The sequence below is a fragment of the Chanodichthys erythropterus genome, chromosome 13, assembly GCF_024489055.1.
Source record: "Chanodichthys erythropterus isolate Z2021 chromosome 13, ASM2448905v1, whole genome shotgun sequence".
NCBI lineage: Eukaryota > Metazoa > Chordata > Actinopteri > Cypriniformes > Xenocyprididae > Chanodichthys > Chanodichthys erythropterus.
In genome coordinates, this window is record NC_090233.1 from 15,860,275 (window position 1) to 15,883,339 (window position 23,065).

The window sequence follows — 23,065 nt, forward strand, 5'->3', positions numbered from 1 at the left end:
CCCTTACTCTCTGACCTCCTGAAGGCCGCTGTGTAATTCACACCCTGACTAAGACACGTTGAGGGAAGCATTTCAATATCCCTATAAATGCATATTAAAATGCAGAATCGAATCGAATTATTCGAATCGCATCGAATTTTTAATGTGAATCGTCTCGAATCGAATCGTTCTGAATTTGCAAAAATCGTTCTTGAATCGAATCAACCACCTATGAATCGTGAATCGATTTGAATCGCTGTCTACCCAAAGATTCACAGCCTTATTGTTTAATTAATGGAGTTAACATGGAAAATAAACTTAACACCAGGCCCTGATTGGCTAATCGGGAGAATTCCTGGTGGGCCGGTCTGTTTATTTGGCCGTGAGGGCCGGTGTTGTCATGGCACTGGGTTGAAATATGGATGCTCTAGAAACTGTGGATGCGGCCAAATGTACTTAGCTGAGTAGCCTAACTTTTTCCTAAAAACCAATCCGTGACGGATTTAGGACTGGACGGCCCAGGGCGGCACGGGGCACCCGCGCAAGAACAAACAATCAAACAATCAAACAAACGAATGAGCGATCGGGTTTTTACCACTCATTTGCACGCAACGTCAATGGTGGGTAAATTAACCTGGTCGGGAGGGACTCGGAGTGTGCGCTCGGAGAAGACAACTCGCTCAAAAGTATACGGGAAGAAGGGATGAGGTGACTTCTGTAGGGACAGCGGGACAAATTCAATCAACGCTAAATTATGGTAAGGCAAAAGGTCTAAGCCACCGGAGGCCGATTTAAGTAACGTAAATAAATAAAAAGAAAGAGGGGAAAACATGCAAAAGATAAGGCATGTATGCAGCTTACTCATATCGTAATAATAGTAGGCAAATAATAAGATATGGCCTATCACTTATGTTGCTTGCTATGCTATTACACATTGGCCAAATAGCAAAATGTTATGAAAAATGTGCCTTGGTTTAGTGGATGATTGATGCCATCTACTGGAAAGCAAACACTTAAATTCATGTTATTTTAATTTTAATTTTTAACTACAGCCACTAGATGACTAGCCTGACTACGTCAGACTTCCTACTTCCGCTCAATTTCATTTCGCTTCTGTACTCAGTCTGATACAGCGTCAGAGCTTTCTGTTTGCCACCGGTCTGGAAACAGCCGGGCCAATCAACGAACAGAGGGCGGGCTGAGAGCCGTGACGTAGAAGCTAAGCGCCGAGTTTTACATTGTAGGTTAGAGAAATCGAAAACCGAAACGACCGCGGAAATGGGAAACGAGACACGGGATGCAATTCGCTCTGTTATGGAGAACATTCAACTCTTTTCCAAACTGAAGCCAGAACAAGAAGAGTGTTTGATAAACATTTGTTTTATCATGTTTACAACAGGTTTACAGTGGAAGTTCAATCATAGATTTGAGTTCTATGCATGATGTCTGTGCTTCGATGCGGCTGTACAGGCACATAACATACGTCATAACTAAACGTATCTGATTGGCTTACGGGTAACCAATGATTTTAAACTTCAGACAAGTGCCCCCTAGCAAGAGAGAAAACACTTCTCTATTATGCCATTCCAGACTCTGTCTACGAAGCAAAGTGAAGTAGCAGAGTCTGGTATTACCAGGCTACTAGATGACTAGAGAATTGATCAATTTCACATTATAAATTTATTATTATAACTATAAAAATAACTCTATATCAAATTTTAGCATTTTTTGTACTATCATTTGTACTATCATGGGTATTTGAAGATATTTTTGAAAAATACAATTATTTACAAGGTTGTAGAGAACAGTGCACTATTGCAGACTTATATACTGAGGTTTTAATTACATTATTTTAATATAGTCAGCATAACACAAAACAGACACTTTTAAAATGAAATTTAATGAAAGTGAGCCACCTGCTGTTTAAAATAGTAATTTTGTTTTACTACTCGCTAATTCATATTTAGACTTAATAAAATCATTATTTTAACACATACCATCACTTTTTTTGTCAATTCATCACTACATTTTCATTAGAATATTAGTTGTAACAGTTGTGCCACATTAGTAAATTTAAACCTGAAAAGGATGTTTTACTGAGATTTGCAGAAGACATCTTTACCCATCATGTATTTCAAATACTGAATCTACAAGAAAATATGTGTGTGTTTGTGTGTATTTGTGTGTGTGTGTGTGTGTGTATGTGTGTTTGTAAGCATGTGCTTAATAAAACTTAATATCTTTTTATGCATATGTGCTTAAAGGCCTTAAAGTGCTTGAACCCCTGTAAATGCTGCTTGCAGCTTTAATATTATTTATTTTTGTTCATTTAGTCAATTTTTGTGCTGCAAACATCTATGAGAGCTTTAACTTGTCCATTCTGGCAAGTGATGATGGTATAAGCAACATGTTATGTATAACATAAGCCAGAAATACAGCAATATTTTTTATTAGTTTTAAATAGCACGACCATTTAAAACTCAAGGGTCAATCATGTTGTCCATATTTCCATATTTCTTGATTAAATAGCTCACTGGGTTAGTGAATAACTTAAATTTGGGTCTCTTCCTCAAACAAAGCTATTATATGGAAAACTTTGAATATACTCCAGCCACCATGTTAATGGGTTCTCTTTATAATAATAATCAATATGAGGGATAATCAATCTGAATATCCCTTATTTTCAACACCCCCCCCAGTCAATGTGTATATAAACCAATGATATTCTCTCATTAATATGCAGAGTCTGTTTGTTTCCACAGTTTCATGTGTAGCTCATAAAAGTTCATGCTTGAAATTTCACACTTCTGGAATGCGATGGCCTACTGATACTGTCTTGGTTGTTCCACAGTTTCACATTTTTCGTTTTCCACCTAATCACAAGACTTATTGGCTGAATGTGTTTAGCTTGCTAGCTGTGAAGACCCCTCCTTACGTGATTTTCATTTCTGCTCTTAGAGCTGTGACCTCTGGTCCTTGGGGGTGATCGTCTACGTAATGCTCTGTGGATATCCTCCATTTTACTCCAAACACCACAGCCGCACCATCCCAAAAGACATGCGCAAAAAAATCATGACGGGCAGTTTTGACTTCCCAGAGGAGGAGTGGAGTCAAATATCTGAAATGGCCAAGGACATTGTCCGCAAGTGAGTGTCTTTTCATTTACATGCTGTTTTATTGAAACATATTTTCTTCCTTATGCAGTGCCAAGCACCGAATGTGCCTAAACATGTATTTAATCTTTTACTTTTTTGGCTGGGAGTTAATGGCAGCAAATAGAACTGTGGTAAAAAGTTCTGAAATTTGGCACAATTATCAGGGTGGGTTTTAAAATCTTTTTTGCCCATTTTGATGCCAGTTTCTCAAATCTTCTAGCGCCACTAACAGTTCAGATTTTCACATACATTGTAGTAAATAAGTTTTGAATTGAATGGTGTAAAAACAATTGATTTTTTTCCCACTGATTCCTTGTCACGCTTTGTTCAGTGACCGAGTTAAAATCTTTAGCATGCTGACAAAATCCTTCATACAGTACATATCATGACTTTGTCATTGGCAGAATACCACATCAATTAGTTGATTGCACCACTTATTGGTTAAACAGTAATTGTACTTGATGCTGCTTGCAGCTTAATTTTAATTTGAGATTGTTGAAGTTATGGTTTTGAGGGAGAAATATTCTGGCCCCAACTGAATCAAGAGTGCATTCACTCATATATGATTGGCTAGGCTTGTAAAATAAGATAAACTGTTACTCAGTTTTAGTGGTGTAAGCCAATGCTTTGTTTCTTACATTTTGTAGAAACAAGATCTAACATATTGTGTTGCATTAAGGCTACTTAAAGTAAAGCCGGAGGAGAGACTAACCATAGAGGGAGTATTAGCCCATCCCTGGCTCAACTGCACTGAGGCACTGGACAATGTGCTTCCCTCTGCTCAAATGATGATGGACAAGGTGAGCTCCAAAGAAAGACAAGATTTAGAGTGTGTTCACACTTGACAAGTTTAGTTTGATTAAAGTTTGATTAACTCTGGTGCGATTGCTCTGTTAGTGCGGTTCATTTGATTAAGTGTGTGCGCTGCCATCTGAACCCTGGTTCACACCAAACAAGCAGACCGAGACCCCTAAAAAAAGATGGTTCTCGGCCCGCTTCCAAACGAACTCTGGTGCAGTTTGACTGAAATATGAACAATAACACAAAACGAAGACAAGCAAATGAATTAAAAACAGGACATTATGTGACGAGATGTGACCCTGTGAAGGACAGAATGCTCAAGCACACCTGGTTCCTCTCGTCACAGGAGCTACGTCACCCATTACAGTTCGGTACAGGCGTCAGAGCCACCGTCTCCTCGCAGCAGATAGAGGAATTCCCGCTACTGTTTTGACTCCTTTACAGATTTTCTAAGCTCTTCACGAGTTCTTCACTGGTAATAATACCATCATATGTACACACATACAGTGAGCGTTCAGCACACAGCACTGTTTTGGATGTAAGTTCGTCTCAAAATATACGCCATAAAAGCCGTTTGTTTGTTTTTGTATCTTTAGGTGCAGCCTTAAAAATGACAGCGTGAACACTTAGTGAACCAGGAGTAAATGTATTGTTTTTTTTTTGTTTGTTTTTTTTTTTGATCTGGACCAAAAGAACCAAGATAACCAAACTACAAGTGTGAACACATCCTAAAAGCCAGAAATGTAGTTGCTTCTTAGTTGAGTACTATCTGTCATTGTTTAATACACTTATTGCAGACAGCAAAACATAAAACATTGTATTTTTAGCTTCATTTTCAGTACATTTAAATGTGAGAGGGGCAATAAATCATTTAGTTGAACTTTAGCATCTTAACTATAGCTTAACTTTAGCTTTAAATTGAAGTTACACTATGTGAGGTTTGGCAAGTATCAACTGCACTGAAAGAAAAAAAAAGCATCATATACTGGGTAAACAAAATGCCCATCCATTGTCTTGTAAAGACGTGCTGATGCTGCTGCCACTTGTCCGTTGGAAAATTAGTTAAAAGAAACATGCTTCCTGGTGTCTATTTGTATTGCTGTTGCAATTCTGTTTACATCTTCTTTGACTATACTTTGTGAAAGTAATTGACTGACTGGTCCCACATTATATTAAGTGTCTTTACTACTGTATGTACTAACATTTGAAATAATCATTTGATACAATGCACTTATTGTATACATACATGTTTTTGCATTCTACTTATATTTAAAAAAATAGCTGCATGTAATACATCTATAGTAACACTGTTGACCCTTCTCTTACACCTTAAACTACCCATAAACTTACCCATACCACCAAAACTGTCCCTAACCCTTACCTGTGTCCACCTCAATAGCAGCAGTTTTGCGATACAACATCAACACAATAAGTCAGTTGTAAAGTACATGTTTATTAAGACACCAAATATAAAGTCTGACAACAATTTCAGGCATGTGTGCAGAAGACTCACACAAGTCCGTGTGTCAAGACAGTTTTGACTGCGACTCTTGATGACAACATTTACACGAGACACACTGTCAGTCACGACACTAAATCTTGGGTGTGATTTGCCGTTGTTTGGCTACATTGCAGTAGCTTAGCAACATTTGCACTCCTGTGAAAACTGCCACTCAGCAGTGATACAGTCTGCACTTGTACATATGATTCTGTTGCACTGGACGTCCACTTTGTTTAGTGATTTCAAAACTTTGTTTTCGCTGTAGAGCGTGAGAATTGTCTTACTGAAATGGTGCTGAATAGTAATGCATAAAATGCATTCCAATAAAGCATATGATTGTCCTGATAAAATTGACATTTCTGATTTTTGTATAATGTTTGGTATTTACTTGACATTTTCTTTTGTGTGGGAATCAGAACTGAAGGCTGCTTTTTTTTTTTTTTTCTTTTTTTTTTTCCCTTTGGAGTGGAATAGTGCATTAGTGCCGTCCACTCTTTAAGCAGCATTGGTTGCAGAAGTATTGTTACCATTATTTTCTCCCATAGCGATATCAAAAAAGTCTTTGTTAAAGAATTATAAGCCATAAACCATTATTTTGAGTGTTTAGGGAGACCGACTTATGTCATTTGCAGTGCTTCATGGGAGTGGGTGGGGCTAAAGAGCTCATTTGGAGCATTGTGCTTGTTTTGACACCGCTGTCAAACACGATTTTTTTTTTTTAATTGTTGAAAATGTGGGCTGATGGCTTCAGCAGAAGCAAATACTATTAACAACCTCGTAGCTCAGCGTAAGGCTGTCTTTAAAGGTTTAAAATATTTCCCTATGGAGAAAATTAATGGAGTTTTTACTTCTGGAACCTGACTGTTGCGCTCTACAGTGTTTATCCATATTACTGGTATTCCCAAACTATTTGAATTTGTTATGCCAGGACTTTAAATTTCACATTTTATATAGTGCTTTATACAACACAGAATTAAACTCATCAAAATTCATCAAATTCAGTTTCAGCTCTACAGAACACAATAGTGCAGTATTGACACTGTTATTGAACTGAACTGACTTCAGCTGAATAATGATGTTCATAAACTATTAAACAAATTCAGTTCAGCAATAAAGCAGCTCTACAGATGATGAGTCTCATTATTCAGCTCAATTTAGATTCAGTGCTGAATCAATTTAGTTTAATAACTGTTAGCGTTACAAAGGTTTGCACACAGTATGACTCTTAAGGTTATTTTGCCCTTTAAAAACACAATGTGCCTCACTGTGCAGCAGAGGTTTAAATTTGAACTCAGAATTGATTCAGAATCGTTGAAAAAAAACCGTGCAAGTCTGTATACTGCTGCACTGCTTACATGCATACTGTTGCTGTATGTGCATAATAAATATATTAGTTATTTATTGTTCATTCAGGCAGTTGTGGCTGGAATCCAACAGGCACATGCTGAGCAACTGGCCAACATGAGGATACAAGACCTCAATCTCAGTCTAAAGCCACTCAACTCTGTGAACAACCCCATTTTGAGAAAGAGAAAGCTACTTGGGTGAGTCTTCCTGTTCATTTCACTGAAGTTATACTTGCTAGTTGTGACAGTTTTCATTTACCTGCTGGGAAAAGGGAATCCTTAAAGGGTTAGTTCACCCAAAAATGCCAATTCTATCATCAATTACTCACCTTCATGTCATTCCAAACAGATTAGACTTTAATTCATCCTCAAGATATTTTCATTGAAATTTGAAAGATTTCTGTCCCTCTATTGAAAGTCCACATAACCAAAAACACTTTAAACGTTCATACCTTTTCAAAGTTTTAAAATAAATCCATATGAATCGAGTAGTTTAATCCAAGTCTTCTGAAGAGACACCATCACTTTATCTAAAGAGCAGATTTAATTTAGGCTTTTATTCACATATAAACATTGATCAGCAAACATTATTTACAAAATTCAGATATGGTCACAGAAGCTCAAGCATGAGAACCAATGAGGTTTGTTTATATTAAAATGGACTTTCAAAGGAGGGACAGAAATCCCTTCCGATTTCATTACAAATACCTTCATTTGTGTTCTGAAGATGAAAGAAAGTCTTATGGGTTTAAAATGATATGAGAGAATTTTCATTGTTGGGTGAATTAGCCCTTTAACAGGACCTACTTATAGATACATGCTTAATTTCTGCCTCATGCAGCACAAAACCAAGTGATGAACTTTTCATCAATGATCCAGAGAATGAGGCAGAGGACACCAACGTGGCTCTGGAAAAACTAAGGGATGTAATTGCACAGTGCATCTTACCACAGGCTGGTACGTATGAACGCACTCACTTCTGCGGCTGAGACAGAAGAAAATTGTTCAAAGATTTGGCTATAAAGAGCTAAAGAAACCGCAATTAGGAAAATAAGCAATACACAGAAGTGGATTGTTTTATCTCTGCCTAAGTAAAATCTCAAGTGCTACTGGAAATTTAAAGCAATAGTTCACCCAAAAATTTAAATTATCCCATAATTTACTCACCCTCAAGCCATCCTGGGTGTATATGTCTGTCTACTTTCAGCCAAACAGAATCAGAGTGATATTTAATAATATCCTGGTTCTTCCAAGCTTTGTAATGGCAGAGATAGATTAAATAAGTAACATAAACATAAATGCTGTTTAAATAAGTAACATAATACATACATGCATACAGTGCATGCACGCACGCACGCACGCATGCACGCACGCACGCACGCACACACACACACACACACACACAATACCTACAATACATACAAAAACTGCCATCAACCAATTAGTTGCACACTAACCGTTGTACAACACACCTGTAATAATCATAATAATACAATTCAAAAGGAGCCTCTGGTTCAACTTTTTGTACAGTTTTAAGTTGTCTAAAAATCATCTAAATCATCTAAAAATCTCTGAACGACAGCATATTAAAACAGATGAATCAACTCAGCTTACAGTCACCTCAGCTTTCATTGTCCATTGCGCTCCCTCTTGTTGCGTGTCCTTGGCCACCCGCGTCTTTGAAGGAACGGGGAGGGGCAAACAATATTTTGAGCTTGGACTGCAGTACCTATTTCGACCACTGGGTGTCATTCCTACATAAAGCCCCTTTAAATGGCTGTTTTTTTTCTTTTAATACAGTCCTTCACCTCTTTTGTGATTTAAGTTTTGTTGTTGGGGTAGACTTTTATTTTCCGTTTTGGAATCATAGTGTCAACACAAAATGTTATGTATTCTGTGGTAGTTTCTGTGGTATTGTCCAGGCTTAGCTCTCGAGAGAAAATATCGCAGTCCGTGCATGAAAAAAACAACCTTTGTTTCTATGCTGTCTTCTGACCATACATTGATAGATCTTTAGGACTCTTATATGTAGGAATCAGATGAACAGTATTATGGTCAGAGTTAGACAAGGGCGGTTAGCTATGGCTGTATATGCATGTTTTAAATTTCCATAGCATTTGTAAAAAGTCCTATTCATCCTGGTATCACATTTAATATACTGTTCAAAAAAGTGCAGTTTTTAAATTACAATGATTAAAATCTCCAGTGATAAAAATAGGGGCATTTGGGGTGCGCAGTAATTGTTTATGAACAGCTCCTCTTCTCTTATATCAAGATCCTCTGACAATATTCAAAAAATGTCAGAGTTTTTGAAAATCCAAAAAGCACATCCATCCATTATAAAAGTAATTCATTCAACTCGAGTGGGTTATTAAAACCCTTCTGAAGTGAAGTGATGCATTTTTGTAAGTAAAATATCCATATTTAAAAATTTGTAAACTATAATCACTGGCTTCCGGTAACGGCCGTACGCGTGTTCACGAGAGAGTTGAGTTCTGATGTAGTATGTAGCTCCTCTTATATCGAAATCCTCCAACATTTTTTATTTAAACTTCTCGTTTTTTAATTAGTTAACGGCATTTTGTTTTGCTCTATCCTCTGCACTTCTGTGTTCATTAATTCTGGCCCAAGCTTACGCTATGTCCTACATCATACGTCGGGTCAGAGGTCACTCTACCACCAGAAGTCAACTCTTTTGTGAACAAGCATACAGCCATTACCAGAAGCCAGTGATAATTATAGTTTATAAAGTTCAAATTATGGATGTTTTTTTTTTTTCTTTTTTACAAAAACCCATCGCTTCACTTCAAAAGGCCTTTATTAACTCCTTGAGCTGTATGGATTATATTTATGATGGATGGATGCGCTTTTTAGAGTTTCAAAAACTCAGGCGCTATTCAATGTCATTACAAAGCTGGGAAGAGCCAGGATATTATTTAATATAACTCAGATTCTGTTTGGCCGAAAGAAGAAAGTCATATACACCTAAGATTGCTTGGGGGTGAGTAAATCATGGGATAATTTCATGGAATATCACATGTGCCTTTTAAAAATGCATGGAAAACGCCGCCCATGCTGAATATATGTGTGTATATATAGTGACTCTATTAGCTGCCTTATTGAGACTGCCTAGTCGACTAGTTGGTTCCACACAACCGACCATGAAGTAATTTGTAGTACTTAAGATATATTTTTGTTGTTTTTACAGGTGACAATGAGGATGAAAAGTTAAATGAAGTTATGCATGAAGCATGGCGCTTTAATCGCGATTGCAAGCTTCTCAGAGATGGATTGCAAGGGTTAAGTTGGGATGGTAGGTAGAATAACATCCAGTACTTTTTAGCATAAACCAAAATTGGATATCTGAAATTATGTGAATTTGAGGTGAGCACTCATATCAAGTTTTTATTTGAACTTCTAATATTTTTTTTAATTCAGGTTATTAAAGTCCCTGTAAAGTCATTTTAAAGTATGTGTTCAGAGTTTGTCACACTGCAGAGAAATGTTATTATCCACCCTGCCAAATTTGAATGATTAAAAATATCTGCAAGTAAATGAAATAAGTTATCAAAATCTAAAAAGAAAAATAAGCAGCCCTCTCTGTTCTTAAACGCTGGGGGCGTGTCGGATGTCGCTGAAACCACACCCACTCACGAGAGCTGCCATCTCAACTGATTTGTCTGAGTCAAACATACTGATGCATATAAACAAAAGAATCACGTTAGAGGGTTGCAAATTTTAGTAGAGTTACTGTGGACTACCGACTTATTATAACATAAGCACACACAGCAACTTACACTCATTGGTGGGCACATACTGCCGACTGTTGTCGAGACGGGAGGATGAAGGCCGGGACGGGAGAGACTCTGTCCGGCCCCATATCATCGGTTGTTGGTGGGACGGGAGGAGGAAGGCCGAGGTGGGAGATAGTCTGTTCAACCCCAATCACCAAAAAGCAACAAATTATCAATGACTCCCAGCTGTCTGTTTGTAAAATTATCCGATGTAGAACAATATCACTTTAGAGACAAAATTAATGTGCAAAGGGCTGTATAACTGTAATGACACTCGAAATGAGCTGCTGTAGCGTTAGGGGCGGCACCACGCTCAGTGCGTCATCGACAGTTATATAGTGTTAGGGGCGGGGCCATGCTCGGGGGCTCCAGTGCGTCATCAAACCCCCGTTTTAGCTCCGCCCAAAAAATCCTGAACCGAGAATTGGTGAAAAACTGTTTAACGCTCTAACTTCACAATTTATCTCTACTCAATTCCCAGTCTTTGTAATGTGTTTCAGCAATACATTTGTTAAATTTGTAACATTTATAACATGTCTATAAAGAATTCTCAGAATTGACTTTACAGGGACTTGAATAAATTCAGGGAAGAGCTTAGGTTCATTGAAAATCTTAATTTTTTATATATATATATATATATATATATAATACTGTGTACACAGAAGTGAGTACACCCCTCACATTTTTGTAAATATTTTATTATATCTTTTCATGGGACAACACTGCAGAAATTACACTTTGCTACAATGTAAAGTAGTGAGTGTACAGCTTGTATTACAGTGTAAATTTACTGTCCCTTCAAAATAACTCAACACACAGCCATTAATGTCTAAACCGCTGGCCATAAAAGTGAGTACACCCCTAAGTGAAAATGTCCAAATTGGGCCCAATTAGCCATTTTTCTCTCCCCGGTGTCATGTGACTCGTTAGTGTTAAGAGGTCTCAGGTGTGAATGTTATCGCTCTCACTCTCTCATACTGGTCACTGGAAGTTCAACATGGCACCTCATGGCAAAGAACCCTCTGAGGATCTGAAAAAAAGAATTGTTGCTCTACATAAAGATGGCGTAAGCAATAAGAAGATTGCCAAGAGCCTGAAACTGAGCTGCAGTATGGAGGCCAAGACCATACAGCGGTTTAACAGGACAGGCTCCACTCAGAACAGGCCTCGCCATGATCGACCAAAGAAATTGAGTGAACGTGCTCAGCGTCATATCCAGAGGTTGTGTTTGGGAAATGGACGTATGAGTGCTGCCAGCATTGCTGCATAGGTTGAAGGGGTCGGGGGTCAGCCTGTCAGTGCTCAGACCATACGCCACACACTGCATCACATTGGTCTGCATGGCTGTCATCCCAGAAGGAAGCCTCTTCTAAAGATGATGCACAAGAAAGTCTGCTTGTCTTCAGCAAACTGTCTGCAGGCTAAGGACATGGATTACTGGAACCATGTCCTGTGGTCTGATGAGACCAAGATAAACTTATGTGGTTCAGATGGAGTTAAGTGTGTGTGGCGGCAACCAGGTGAGGAGTACAAAGACAAGTGTGTCTTGCCTACAGTCAAGCATGGGGGGGGAGTGTCGGTCTGGTGCTGCATGATTGCTGCCGGCACTGGGGAGCTACAGTTCATTGAGGGAACCATGAATGAGCAGAGCATGATCCCATCCCTTCGGAGATTGGGTCTGCAGGGCAGTATTCCAACATAACGACCCCAAACACACCTCCAAGATGACCACTGCCTTGCTAAAGAAGCTGAGGGTAAAGGTGATGGACTGGCCAAGCATGTCTCCAGACCTAAACCCTATTGAGCATCTGTGGGGCATCCTCAAACGGAAGGTGGAGGAGCGCAAGGTCTCTAACATCCACCAGCTCTGTGATGTCATCATGGAGGAGTGGAAGAGGACTCCAGTGGAAACCTGTGAAGCTCTGGTGAACTCCAAGCCCAAGAGGGTTAAGGCAGTGCTGGAAAATAATGGTGGCCACGCAAAATATTGACACTTTGGGCCCAATTTGGACATTTTCACTTAGGGGTGTGTACTCACTTTTGTGGCCAGCGGTTTAGACATTAATGGCTGTGTGTGGAGTTATTTTGAGGGGACAGCAAATTTACACTTATACAAGCTGTACACTCACTACTTTACACTGTAGCAAAGTGTCATTTCAGCAGTGTTGTCACATGAAAAGATATAATAAAATATTTACAAAAATGTGAGGGGTGTACTCACTTCTGTGAGATACTGTTTATATGATACTTTTTTTCTTTGTCATTTTATTTAATTTTATTTCCATCCTTGACTAATTGATTGCACAATATATCTCAAAGGCTATAATTTCTCGATTAACTGACCGATCAGTCAAGTACAGTTCCAACCTGTTATCTTTTTCTTTCTTCACAGGTAGATCTTTTTCAGACAAAGTAGATCGCTTAAAGCTGGCGGAAATTGTCAAACAGGCAATTGAAGAAAAGACAAATTTACAAGACTCTCAATAGCAAGTGCTGAAATTTTACTCCCTTTTGTACTGTTCATTATAATTGTCATTAGGCATATGATTGCAAAACATCTTTTTGTATTAAATTGCAGACCTTTTTCCATGGTCATGCTGTAGTCTGTTGTTTATCTCTAGCTGAAACCAAGTTGTTGTTGGTATGATTTGTTTTCACTACAGACTGCAGTAAAGAAATGTGTTTTAAAAATTGCAGTGTTTTCATTTCTAAGAATAAACAGCAACGGGGAAATGGAAGGGATCGCATATAATGCGGTCTATATTAGATGACATTTTATCATTCATCTCATAAGTATGCAAATAAGATAATAGTATGATTTTAAAAATGTAACACTAAATTGATGTAATGCACATTTGGGAAACAATTACATGAAAATGTTAAATTAAATATATTTTGTATATTGTAAGTCTGAAAAAAATACAAAATCACAAAAGCTATAGATATGCAGCATTAACGGGGCCAAATAAAATGGCAAAAAAAAAAAAAAAAAAAAAATTTGAAGATGTAATCCCAATGATGTTTAACTAAATATGGCTCATACTTAATAAAATGATGATAATTTTGCCAGTCATGCCATTTTGAACTTTTTTTTAACTTCTACAGTGTTCTTAGCATCTTCGTTGATCTGACAAATTTATGGCATTGTAAGTGTCCTCTGATAAAACATTATCAATCAGCTGGAAGTGCCACTTCTTGGTTAAAAGGTAAATATTTTAGTACAAAAGTAACAAACTACTAACTGCTTTGCCTAAAATCTTCTGGAGACACGCTGGAATTCGCTCGGCACGACTCTCATAGTGCACTATGGGTAATCTCTAGCCTTTGAGCGTACATTGGTTGTACACTCGCCATTGCAGTGCAATTTGAATGAGTACACTCGATAACGTCCACTATGGTTTCAGACAGAAATATATATGAGTCAGATAATGGAGACATCCAAAATGTGCAGTGTTGTTGTGCGTCCAGGAACAGGTTTAGGAAACTGCTTCTAGATGTCAGATTGACGATTGTAAAGAAGGATAGACTGTTGTTTCCTGAAACTAAACTGAAGAAACTAGATCTATATTAAATAACTGAACAATTATTTGTTATCTGACATCAGTTATAAGATACCGACCTATCACAAGATAGAGCACCATATACTGGTAATGTCCTGCTGAAGTCTCTGGAAAGATGTGATGAGTGATATGTTCCACATAAAGGAATGAACAACGTATCGTTGTGCTGGATTCTGTTTCAGCAGCTTTGAACACAAAGTTCTGGAGAATGATCAAGCAGTACATAAAGTATTCGATGAAAAGGGTTTCTCTTTCTTCATGAAAACGTCTGTGTATTTCACAAATATAACATTGTCATCTGTAAAGTATGCTAACACTGCGCGAGCGTCACTATGGGAAGCAGAAAGTGACTTCACATCTGTTTTCAACCCCTCTGACTGTTAGCGAATATCACAGATCAGTTAAATGCAGCGGCAGTCAAACACACCTAATGTTTCAGTGTTTTTTGTCTACACCAGGGATGGACAACTCCGGTCCTGGAGGGCCAGTGTCCAGCAGAGTTTAGCTCCAACCCTAATCAAACACACCTGAACCAGCTAATCAAGGTCTTTAGGATTAGTAGAAAGTTATAGGCAAGTGAGTTTTTATCAGGGATGGAGATAAACTCTGCAGGACACTGGCCCTCCAGGACCGGAGTTGTCCATCCCTGGTCTACACAATGAAAGTCATTAGGGTCCAGTTTTGTTTTAGATCCAAGTGACTTTCATTGCATGAACAAAAACTTTCTCAAAACAGTCTTGAAATATCTTCATTTGCGTTCTACAGAAGAAAGTCTTACAGGTTTGGAACAACATAAAGGTAGGTAAAACCACTTTGCAAAAAACCACAGCATGATCTTTGTGAACTGAGGCAACTTTACATAGCATAGTTAAAGCTGCTCTGTGCCTGCTTAAAATTTACTGTAAAGATGCAATGCCACATAAGACCTGCTCTGACCCACCTCAGCCCCTCGTATCAAAAATACACTCTTAGGAAAAAAAGGTCATTAGACCATAATCAGGGTAGTGCCGGTCAGAGATTCCATAAAACAGTTTTTAATGTCATGAGTTGTAAAAAATTATGTGATCTAGAACCTTTATACAGTGTGTGCCATTGTAAAGACTGTACATCTCTATTAGCTTCCTAGTTCAGTAGTGAGGACACTGATCAAGGAGTCGGCCGTTTTAAGTGCTGTCTCAAAATCCCAGCATTTGCTCTCTAGAAAGTCCCACTATGCGCTGTGAAAACCAGGGAGCATCAATGTTCCCTAATGGAAGTTCTGAAGTGCAACACACAAATCGCCAACACCACATAGTGACACAAGATAGATGTTTTGAAAAATTAAACCGTTATTTAATTATATTTCAGCATAAACATACACTGCTAGACAGGTAGTGAACTAAATTTAGCTAACATTTATAATTAATTAATGATGTTCATAAAACCAGAAATGGTGACTGGCCCAGGACTGACAGTAATCCTCCAGCAGATTCAGGCTGTCCTGAAGCCCCTCTTTAGTGGCCGACAGGAGCTGGTCATCTGCATAGAGAAGACACTTTATTTCTGTGTTGTGTAGAGTGAGACCTTGAATAGGATCGTTTTCTATTATACTGGCCAATTGGTTGATATAAATGTTAAAGAGGGTGGGGCTTAAACTGCAGCCCTGTCTCACTCCACACCCCTGGGGGGAAAATTTGGTTCTTGTGTTTCCAATTTTAACCGCGCATTGGCTGGCTGTGTACATTGATTTGATCAAATCCTAGAAACTTTCCCCCTATTCCACTGTCAATAAGTTTTAGGTATAATCCTTCATGCCAGATTGAATCAAATGCTTTTTTGAAATCAACGAAACAAGCAAAAATTTGTCTTTTGTTTTGATGTACATGTTTATCAATTAGTGTTTGTAATGTAAAAATGTGACCTGTATGATCATTTGTTTGTAAGCCTTGTGCCCCATTGAATTTATGCTTTCATTTAATGACTTTTGCTCTTAAGTCTGTCTTTTTGTTCCTTTTAATGTCTTTTATCTTTTTATGACCCTTGATCTTGTACATGTGTCCTTTTGAAGCAAATTATTAATGTATAACTTGTATAACTTTATTGTATAACTTTATTAATGTTGTTAACTTGGCTACTTCTGGCTTTATGCACCTTTTGTATTTACTCCTTTTTCCAGATGTCTTTTGTATATTGTTTGAACCACTGTCTACACTGATGTAAGAAAGTTTCCTTGTTTTAGTTTTTGGTTGTAGTGTTGACATTTTATATTAGCTGCATTTATTTATTTACTTGTTTGAAGTTGTTTGACTTGTTAACTTGTTTGAAGCTGTGTCTGAAACCGCTCCCTATCCACTATATAGTCCACTATATCAGGTGTCGGCCATTTTGTAGTGGTGTCCGAATTCTGAGTGAACGACTTCATTCCCTACATTCGTTCACTACTTTATACCCACAATTCTCTCTGATTTCGAGTGTACATTCGATGTACACTTGCTGAAGCACTATTTCCCAAAATCCAATATTTTTTTTTAATTAATCACTACTTGAATAAAACCTACAAAATATAGGGGGACATTATTATATAGATGAATTAAAAACAAAATAAAATTATGTAGGCATTAAATCAATTTAATGTGTTTTACTAACAGCAATGTTTTAATAATTTGTGGCACTGGTAACTCATTAAACTTTAAAAGATAATAATTTAGTGGATGATTTTAAAAAAATTTGTTAATCATAGGTAGCGTATTCAAATCATAGCGGTCGCCTGAGGGCGCTCAAAGACCACGTAATCTGTGAGCATGAGAGCTTCTAACAACTATTAAAAAGGATAAATACATGAAATGATGTACATTTGTTAATATGTTTATTTTTGTTTGCAGTTTTTTATAGTATTAAATGATTATGAACACATTAAGCATGACAAAAAAATTATACAATCGATTAAACTACAAAGCTGGCACAGAGGCATGTATGATTACAAAATGAAGTCATTATGATTGTTATCATTATTAAAATTGTTTTATAATGTAAATAACATGTAGGATAAAATACTTTTATCGCGTGTCGAGCCGTTTCTGAGATAGATATCTCCGACGCACAGTGTATACGTCAGCGTCCGAATTCACTTACTTCATTTCGTTCACTCCATACAGATATAGTGCACTCAAATGCCATACACTATATAGGGATTAGTGAATGAGTGAACGAGTGAGCGGTTTCGGACTCTGGGGTCTTCACAAGTTAGCTCTCCGAACAAGGACAACTTTACAGACTAAGACTGCAGGATTTGACCACAGAACAAACTGACCCCTAGCAAAAGTTCAGTTTCTCGCAGCCCCTCACCATAAACTGGGAAAGGAGATTGAACAGGTTTCCTTCTAAAATACCTGTAAATATATTCTATGCAACATCTCCTTGAATGTCATCAACTTCACATGTACCATGTCTTCTAGATGAGTTGGTCTGCTTCTTTGACCAGTTGGATGTGTTGCTGTTGTCCTGTTCTTTGATGGCCTCACATGTAATCATTTACAACTTCTCCAGAATTAAGCTCTTCTACCCTCATTTGCTTTTTGAACTTTGGGAATGTGGAGTTTTTTGGTAAACCTTTTGAAATTGACTCCAGGGCCCGGTTTTTCAAAAGTAATCCACTAGGATTTTGGATAACGGATTGGATCAAATCTTGAAAATGTGTTTTTCAAAAGAAAAAACGGATTTCATAATCGGATTAGATCATGTAATCCAATCTTGGTTTTGATCCGGATAAAACCTTTAGTTTGGGTTTTTCAGAACTTTTTTGTAGGATTTGGATCACTTTGATCCAAAAAAACAGGATTATCCTGATCCCAACAGGGGGTAGGATTTCAAGGAGGAAAATGTAGTAAAACTTTAAAACTAGTCAAAAAATACAACATTTTTATCATGTAATATGCATACACATTTTTATCTTGCTCTTGATTAGTTTAACTGTTAAAGTAATAAATTAAATGCAGACATTAGTCTACATAGTTAGCCTTTCGGTAACCTACTCTAAAGTAAAAAGAAATTTTGGTGCCATAAAACAATCCCTAAACAGCTGTAAATATCCAACAAAAATATATTTAATTCAAAACCCAAATTCTTTCTATCAACATGTCCCTTTAGGGCCTCCATAGAGCACTGGAAATCCAGATTTGGTGATCCTGAAAAGTTCCTATCCGGATCAGATTGATCCAATCTGACGTTGCTTTAAAAAACTGGCTCCAAAAGTAAGATGGATTACGTGATCACGGATCGCAAAAAAAGGATTACTAAATCCAGATCAATTTTATCCGGATTAAACCTTTTGAAAAACTGGGCCCAGGTATCCATTTGTTCCTACTCATATCTTTATTGGGTTGAGCCATGTTACTTAACACCTTTGGAGAATATGGCTATTCTGCAATGCAGCCTCTGATCAACCCATGTTAGGTATATAACTTGGTGAGGAGCAGAACGGTGTAGATTCAATCACCTGCAGGTGCATATCCAAAACCACAAGCTCAGATATCAGAGGAGTTACCCAAAATTTGGCAGCAAAGATGTATTTTACAATACGCACACTAAGTTTGAGGGAAGGTTGACCATTTGCGTGTTTATCTATTAAACCAATCTTAACAAGCAGTTAATGGTTTGTTTGCTTGCATGTTTGCAAAGGCCTTTTTTGTTGTTTTTTTTGACTGGCCTTCCAGCCAGTCTAACTGAGACATTGAGGGTGATCCTTAAATATGGAAGCACATTTGTTTTGCAATCAGCTAAGTAACAACTCAACCTGTCACTTCTTGTTCCTATTCCAATGGCTCAGTTATTAAATTTAAAGTCTTTGACATTGGTACAGCACCCTCTATCTCAGTACAGTTGTTCAGATGTAACAGAGGGAGCATGTACTTGTACAAGTGTGCTACATTCCTTCTCTGCAATGAAGTCACTACTGTCACAATGTCCATTCACCATGCCTTTCACCACAACACACTACATTTCCCATAATCCTCCCTGGCCATCACCTGCAAACTCAACTCAGTCCTCACACCTGTTTGCCATTAACCGCATGAGTTTCCCTATATAAGCAAGTGCCAAACACTCATTCATTGTCTGGTCTCATTGCTATTGGGACTGTTATATTTTCTTTGCCTAAGAACTGCTTACCTACGTTGTTTCACACAGAAGGACTTGCCCATCTACTCACCTTGGATTCTTACCTGTGTCATGCCTGTTGTCAGCCTTTCCTTCAGTCAGGCCAGCCAGCACCTGCAAAACATAAAGACTCTTTCTCATTCAGTTAAGTTCAATGTTATTCTATGAATTACCCACTCCCCTGCTTGTATCTCAGCTGTCTTGAACTGCTTATAAAAACTGTCTTTTGCATTATCATGTTATCCTCTTCTGTTGTTTTGACAACTGCAAATCTTGATGACCTTAATGCCATTTTTTTTTTTATTTGTACTTAAATGCTGTAGAAGTAATTTGCTTTGTATAACACCATACTCATGAAATTAATTTGTCTTTTTGCTGCTTTTGCATTTATGCCTTCACCTCTTGTTCCCCTTCAAGACTTGTTTGTGTCTGTTTTAATGTCCATTCACATTTATGCATTGGTTTATTTATGCCCATTTTTGTTTGACTGCCCCCCCCTCCCCCCTCCTTTTTTTTTTTTCTTTTGGTGGTTTTTCCATTTCAGCCTTAACTTTTCCTGTTTTTATGGTTTGTCTTTTGCATTTCTACACCTTTAATTTGTAATATGATGTTTTATGGCCATGTCCCCATAGACTTTGATTTTATGCCCCTTTCTATTTTTGTTGTAATTTGTAATGTAACTGAATACCAGACTCGTTAGGTTAGGTTATTAAATGAACAGGCTATTCATTTTCATGGTATCCCATGAGCCAAAAAAAAAAAAAAAAAAAAAAAATATGAAGTGCATTATTTTTTTTTTTTATTATTATTTTTTTTTTTTGTGCAAATGATCTGCCAATAGGGTAAGAGAATACAACAGCAGCTATTTACAGTAAGTGGAATTGGCATGCTTTCTTAGTGATTAGATCCTATTTACAGTAAGTGCAAATAGCTCTAAATAGTGAAAAAAGTGATTATTCTATTTACCATGTAAAAGCTGCAGTTCTTTGCAATAAGTATAAATAGTAATTATATGCTATTTATAATTCTACAGGCAGATACATACTATTTGCACCTCAGTATTGTTGTACTTTAACAGGATGCGATAACATAGTGTAAATGATTATATTTATTCATTATATTTTTTATTATTAAACACTCGTTAAGCACTTCCACTTTTAGAACATTCTTTTATTTATTTTTTTTTAAATAAGTAACTTCTAATATGAAATGTGATGAGAAAAGGGAGAATAGCGAGCTCGGCAAAAGGCAGACTCGAACACTGTCAATCACGTCACAAACTAGTTCTCTAGTTGAATGAAGTATTTAAACATCGCTTGTGCTTTAAAAAGGGGTACATCTAAGCTTTTATTTGTCTCCTTTTCTTGGACTATTTGTATTGTACCTTTTTTTTTTTTTGCACTACTTGCCATTTTTGCTATTGTATGGCCCTTTATCATTTTTAATGTATGAAATTAAATAAACTCACTTTGTCTGTTATGCTATTATATACACCCTATTTTATTGTAAAGTTTTGTATGAAATTAGCTAATGGACTTTAATACCATTATTTACACTTTTTGCTCCTTTATTTTTGTCTGTACCCTTTTATTTTATGCCCCTTTTATTCTACCTGTGCCCATATGCTCATTTTATATGCTCAAACTATTGGAACCAGTGTACTGGTTGAGAATGTTAGTCAGTTGACTGCAGGTTAATATTCAAAGCCACTTAAGCTCAGATATATAGAGGTGCTCTTAACTCCAAGAATTAGGCAGCAGAGATGCTTTTTGTAAGGTACACTAAAAAGCTTCAGGGATAGTTGATCATTGGTGCATTGTCAACATTAACAAGATGTTTGAGTTTTCAGCCAAGCATATTTTGGTATGTACAAATGCTTTAGATTTCAGTGGTGCTTGATTGTGTCTGACACTTGGAAGACAAATCAATCTTGAATCACTTCTTTTATAGTTGGTGTAATTTGCTCTCTAATATGCTCTTAAACCTGTCTGCATAATTCATATTTGTGTACCTTTTAGTTTGTCTTTTGTTTGTATTATGTTGTGACTTTTTGCACTAGTACTTTATGGCAGTTTCATGTGTTCCTGGTCCGTGTACCTTCATATAATTTGTTTTTTTGTTTTTGTCTTCTAAACGGAAAAACTAAGAAAGCATTCATTTATCACATATTTGACCCTCCTCATGAGCATAAATAAACAAATCTTGAGTCTTTTTTTTTTCTTTTCATATTTTTATTTTAGTTTTAATCACACTTTGTTCTAATCCACCAAAAGGAAAAACAATAAAACCAAAATGGATAAACGGCTTGAATATTCAATTTCTACATGGGCAGGAATAAAACGCCCCTTTCCGCTGATTGGTCAACCAAAGATCAAGCCGCGCCTTCAGTTCTCAGCTCCAGAATCAGCTTCGCGCAACCGTAGACTGTAATAATCCATACAAATGTATCGGATATATAGAGTTTATTGCAACTACATTTAATCTAGTTCTCATCAAAACAGCCAGACTAATAAATAGCTTGACACAACCCATGCCGGGGTAGAGCCTAGACAAAGCTTTTCTTCGGTATTCATTCGCGTGCCGTGAAATACTAATTTATCGTAATAAATATTAATTTACGTGGCATCTGCTCTCACAACTTTGGCACACTTATTAGCCTCAATCTGTGTGCTGGACTGTGTGCCGCACTGGACAGCACTGAGAATGGTCAGTCTACTGAAGCGCAGAGCAGAATCGATTCAAGGGTCAAGTCATTTAGATGTATTTACACAATGCTGCTTAGAGAGGTCTGTAAATACATTCACGCAGCAGAGCAAATACGTAATGCAATTACATTAATTTTATGTTTTATACAAAATGATTTGAATACAGAAATATGAAATAAATTACAAGATTAAACAAATATAAAATATTGCAGGTATTGTAGGTGGCAGCAAGTCACTGTGTTAATGAATTCGCTCGAAACGCTGATTCATTCAGTAATAAAAGGCTGTATGGCTGGTGAATCACTCAACCGATTTGTTCAAAGACTCGGATTCATTCAAGAATTTACTACTATAGGCTACTCTGTGCACCTTATGTTGCGAGTCGCACAATGATCTGTGACTTCGCTTTAGAAATTTAGCTGGCAGAAAAAATAAAACATTGTTTTGAGGGACATACTCAGTGTTAATGAAATAAACTGCACTTCACTACAATGTAACACTCTGCGCTGTTCGTCGTGCATTTTTGGTGCACAGATTTCAAGAGATGATCAGCTAAATAAAACAGGCGGTGTTCCAATTAGGGGTAGTTGTGACAGCAGATGCAATGTAAATAAATTAATATTTAATATGATAAACTAATTCCACTGCACGCAAATGTATGCGCAGGCAGAAGAAAGCTATGGTCTGTAGGGTTTGTGTCGAGCCATTCATTAATCTGGTTGTTTGAGATATAGACCCAGATGAAATGTCTGATACATTCTCTCTGCGCTGTCCAGGGTGTCGCGTTGCTCCAGCAGAGATTTGTAGAGTTGGTCAGCTAAATAAAACAGCGGTGTGCCAAATACATAGGCTAGGAGTAGTTGTGAGAGTAGATGCCACGTAAACTAATATTTAATATGATAAATCCGCCATATATTAATATTTAAACTCACGTGAATGAATAGCTTATAAGAAAGCTCTGTCTAGGCTCTGCTCCGGAACGGGTTGTATCAAGCTATTTATTAGTCTGGCTGTTTGATGAGAATAAATGTAGTTGCAATAAACTCTATATATCCGATACATTTGTATGGATTATTACAGTCTACGCAGAG

The 23,065-nt window shown here is 37.2% G+C and overlaps 1 protein-coding gene across 1 annotated transcript in view; it reads left to right on the forward strand.

Annotated features, from left to right (window-relative positions):
• Positions 1–13,836, forward strand: part of mapkapk5 (MAPK activated protein kinase 5) — a 29,385-nt gene extending 15,549 nt beyond the window's left edge. The window contains exons 9-14 of the mRNA XM_067407867.1: positions 2,938–3,125; positions 3,814–3,934; positions 6,850–6,980; positions 7,624–7,739; positions 9,991–10,095; positions 12,969–13,836. Coding sequence (XP_067263968.1) covers positions 2,938–3,125; positions 3,814–3,934; positions 6,850–6,980; positions 7,624–7,739; positions 9,991–10,095; positions 12,969–13,063 — 756 coding nt within the window. The 3' untranslated portion in view covers positions 13,064–13,836. The remainder of the gene's footprint in view (positions 1–2,937; positions 3,126–3,813; positions 3,935–6,849; positions 6,981–7,623; positions 7,740–9,990; positions 10,096–12,968) is intronic.
• Positions 13,837–23,065: the final 9,229 nt, after the last annotated feature.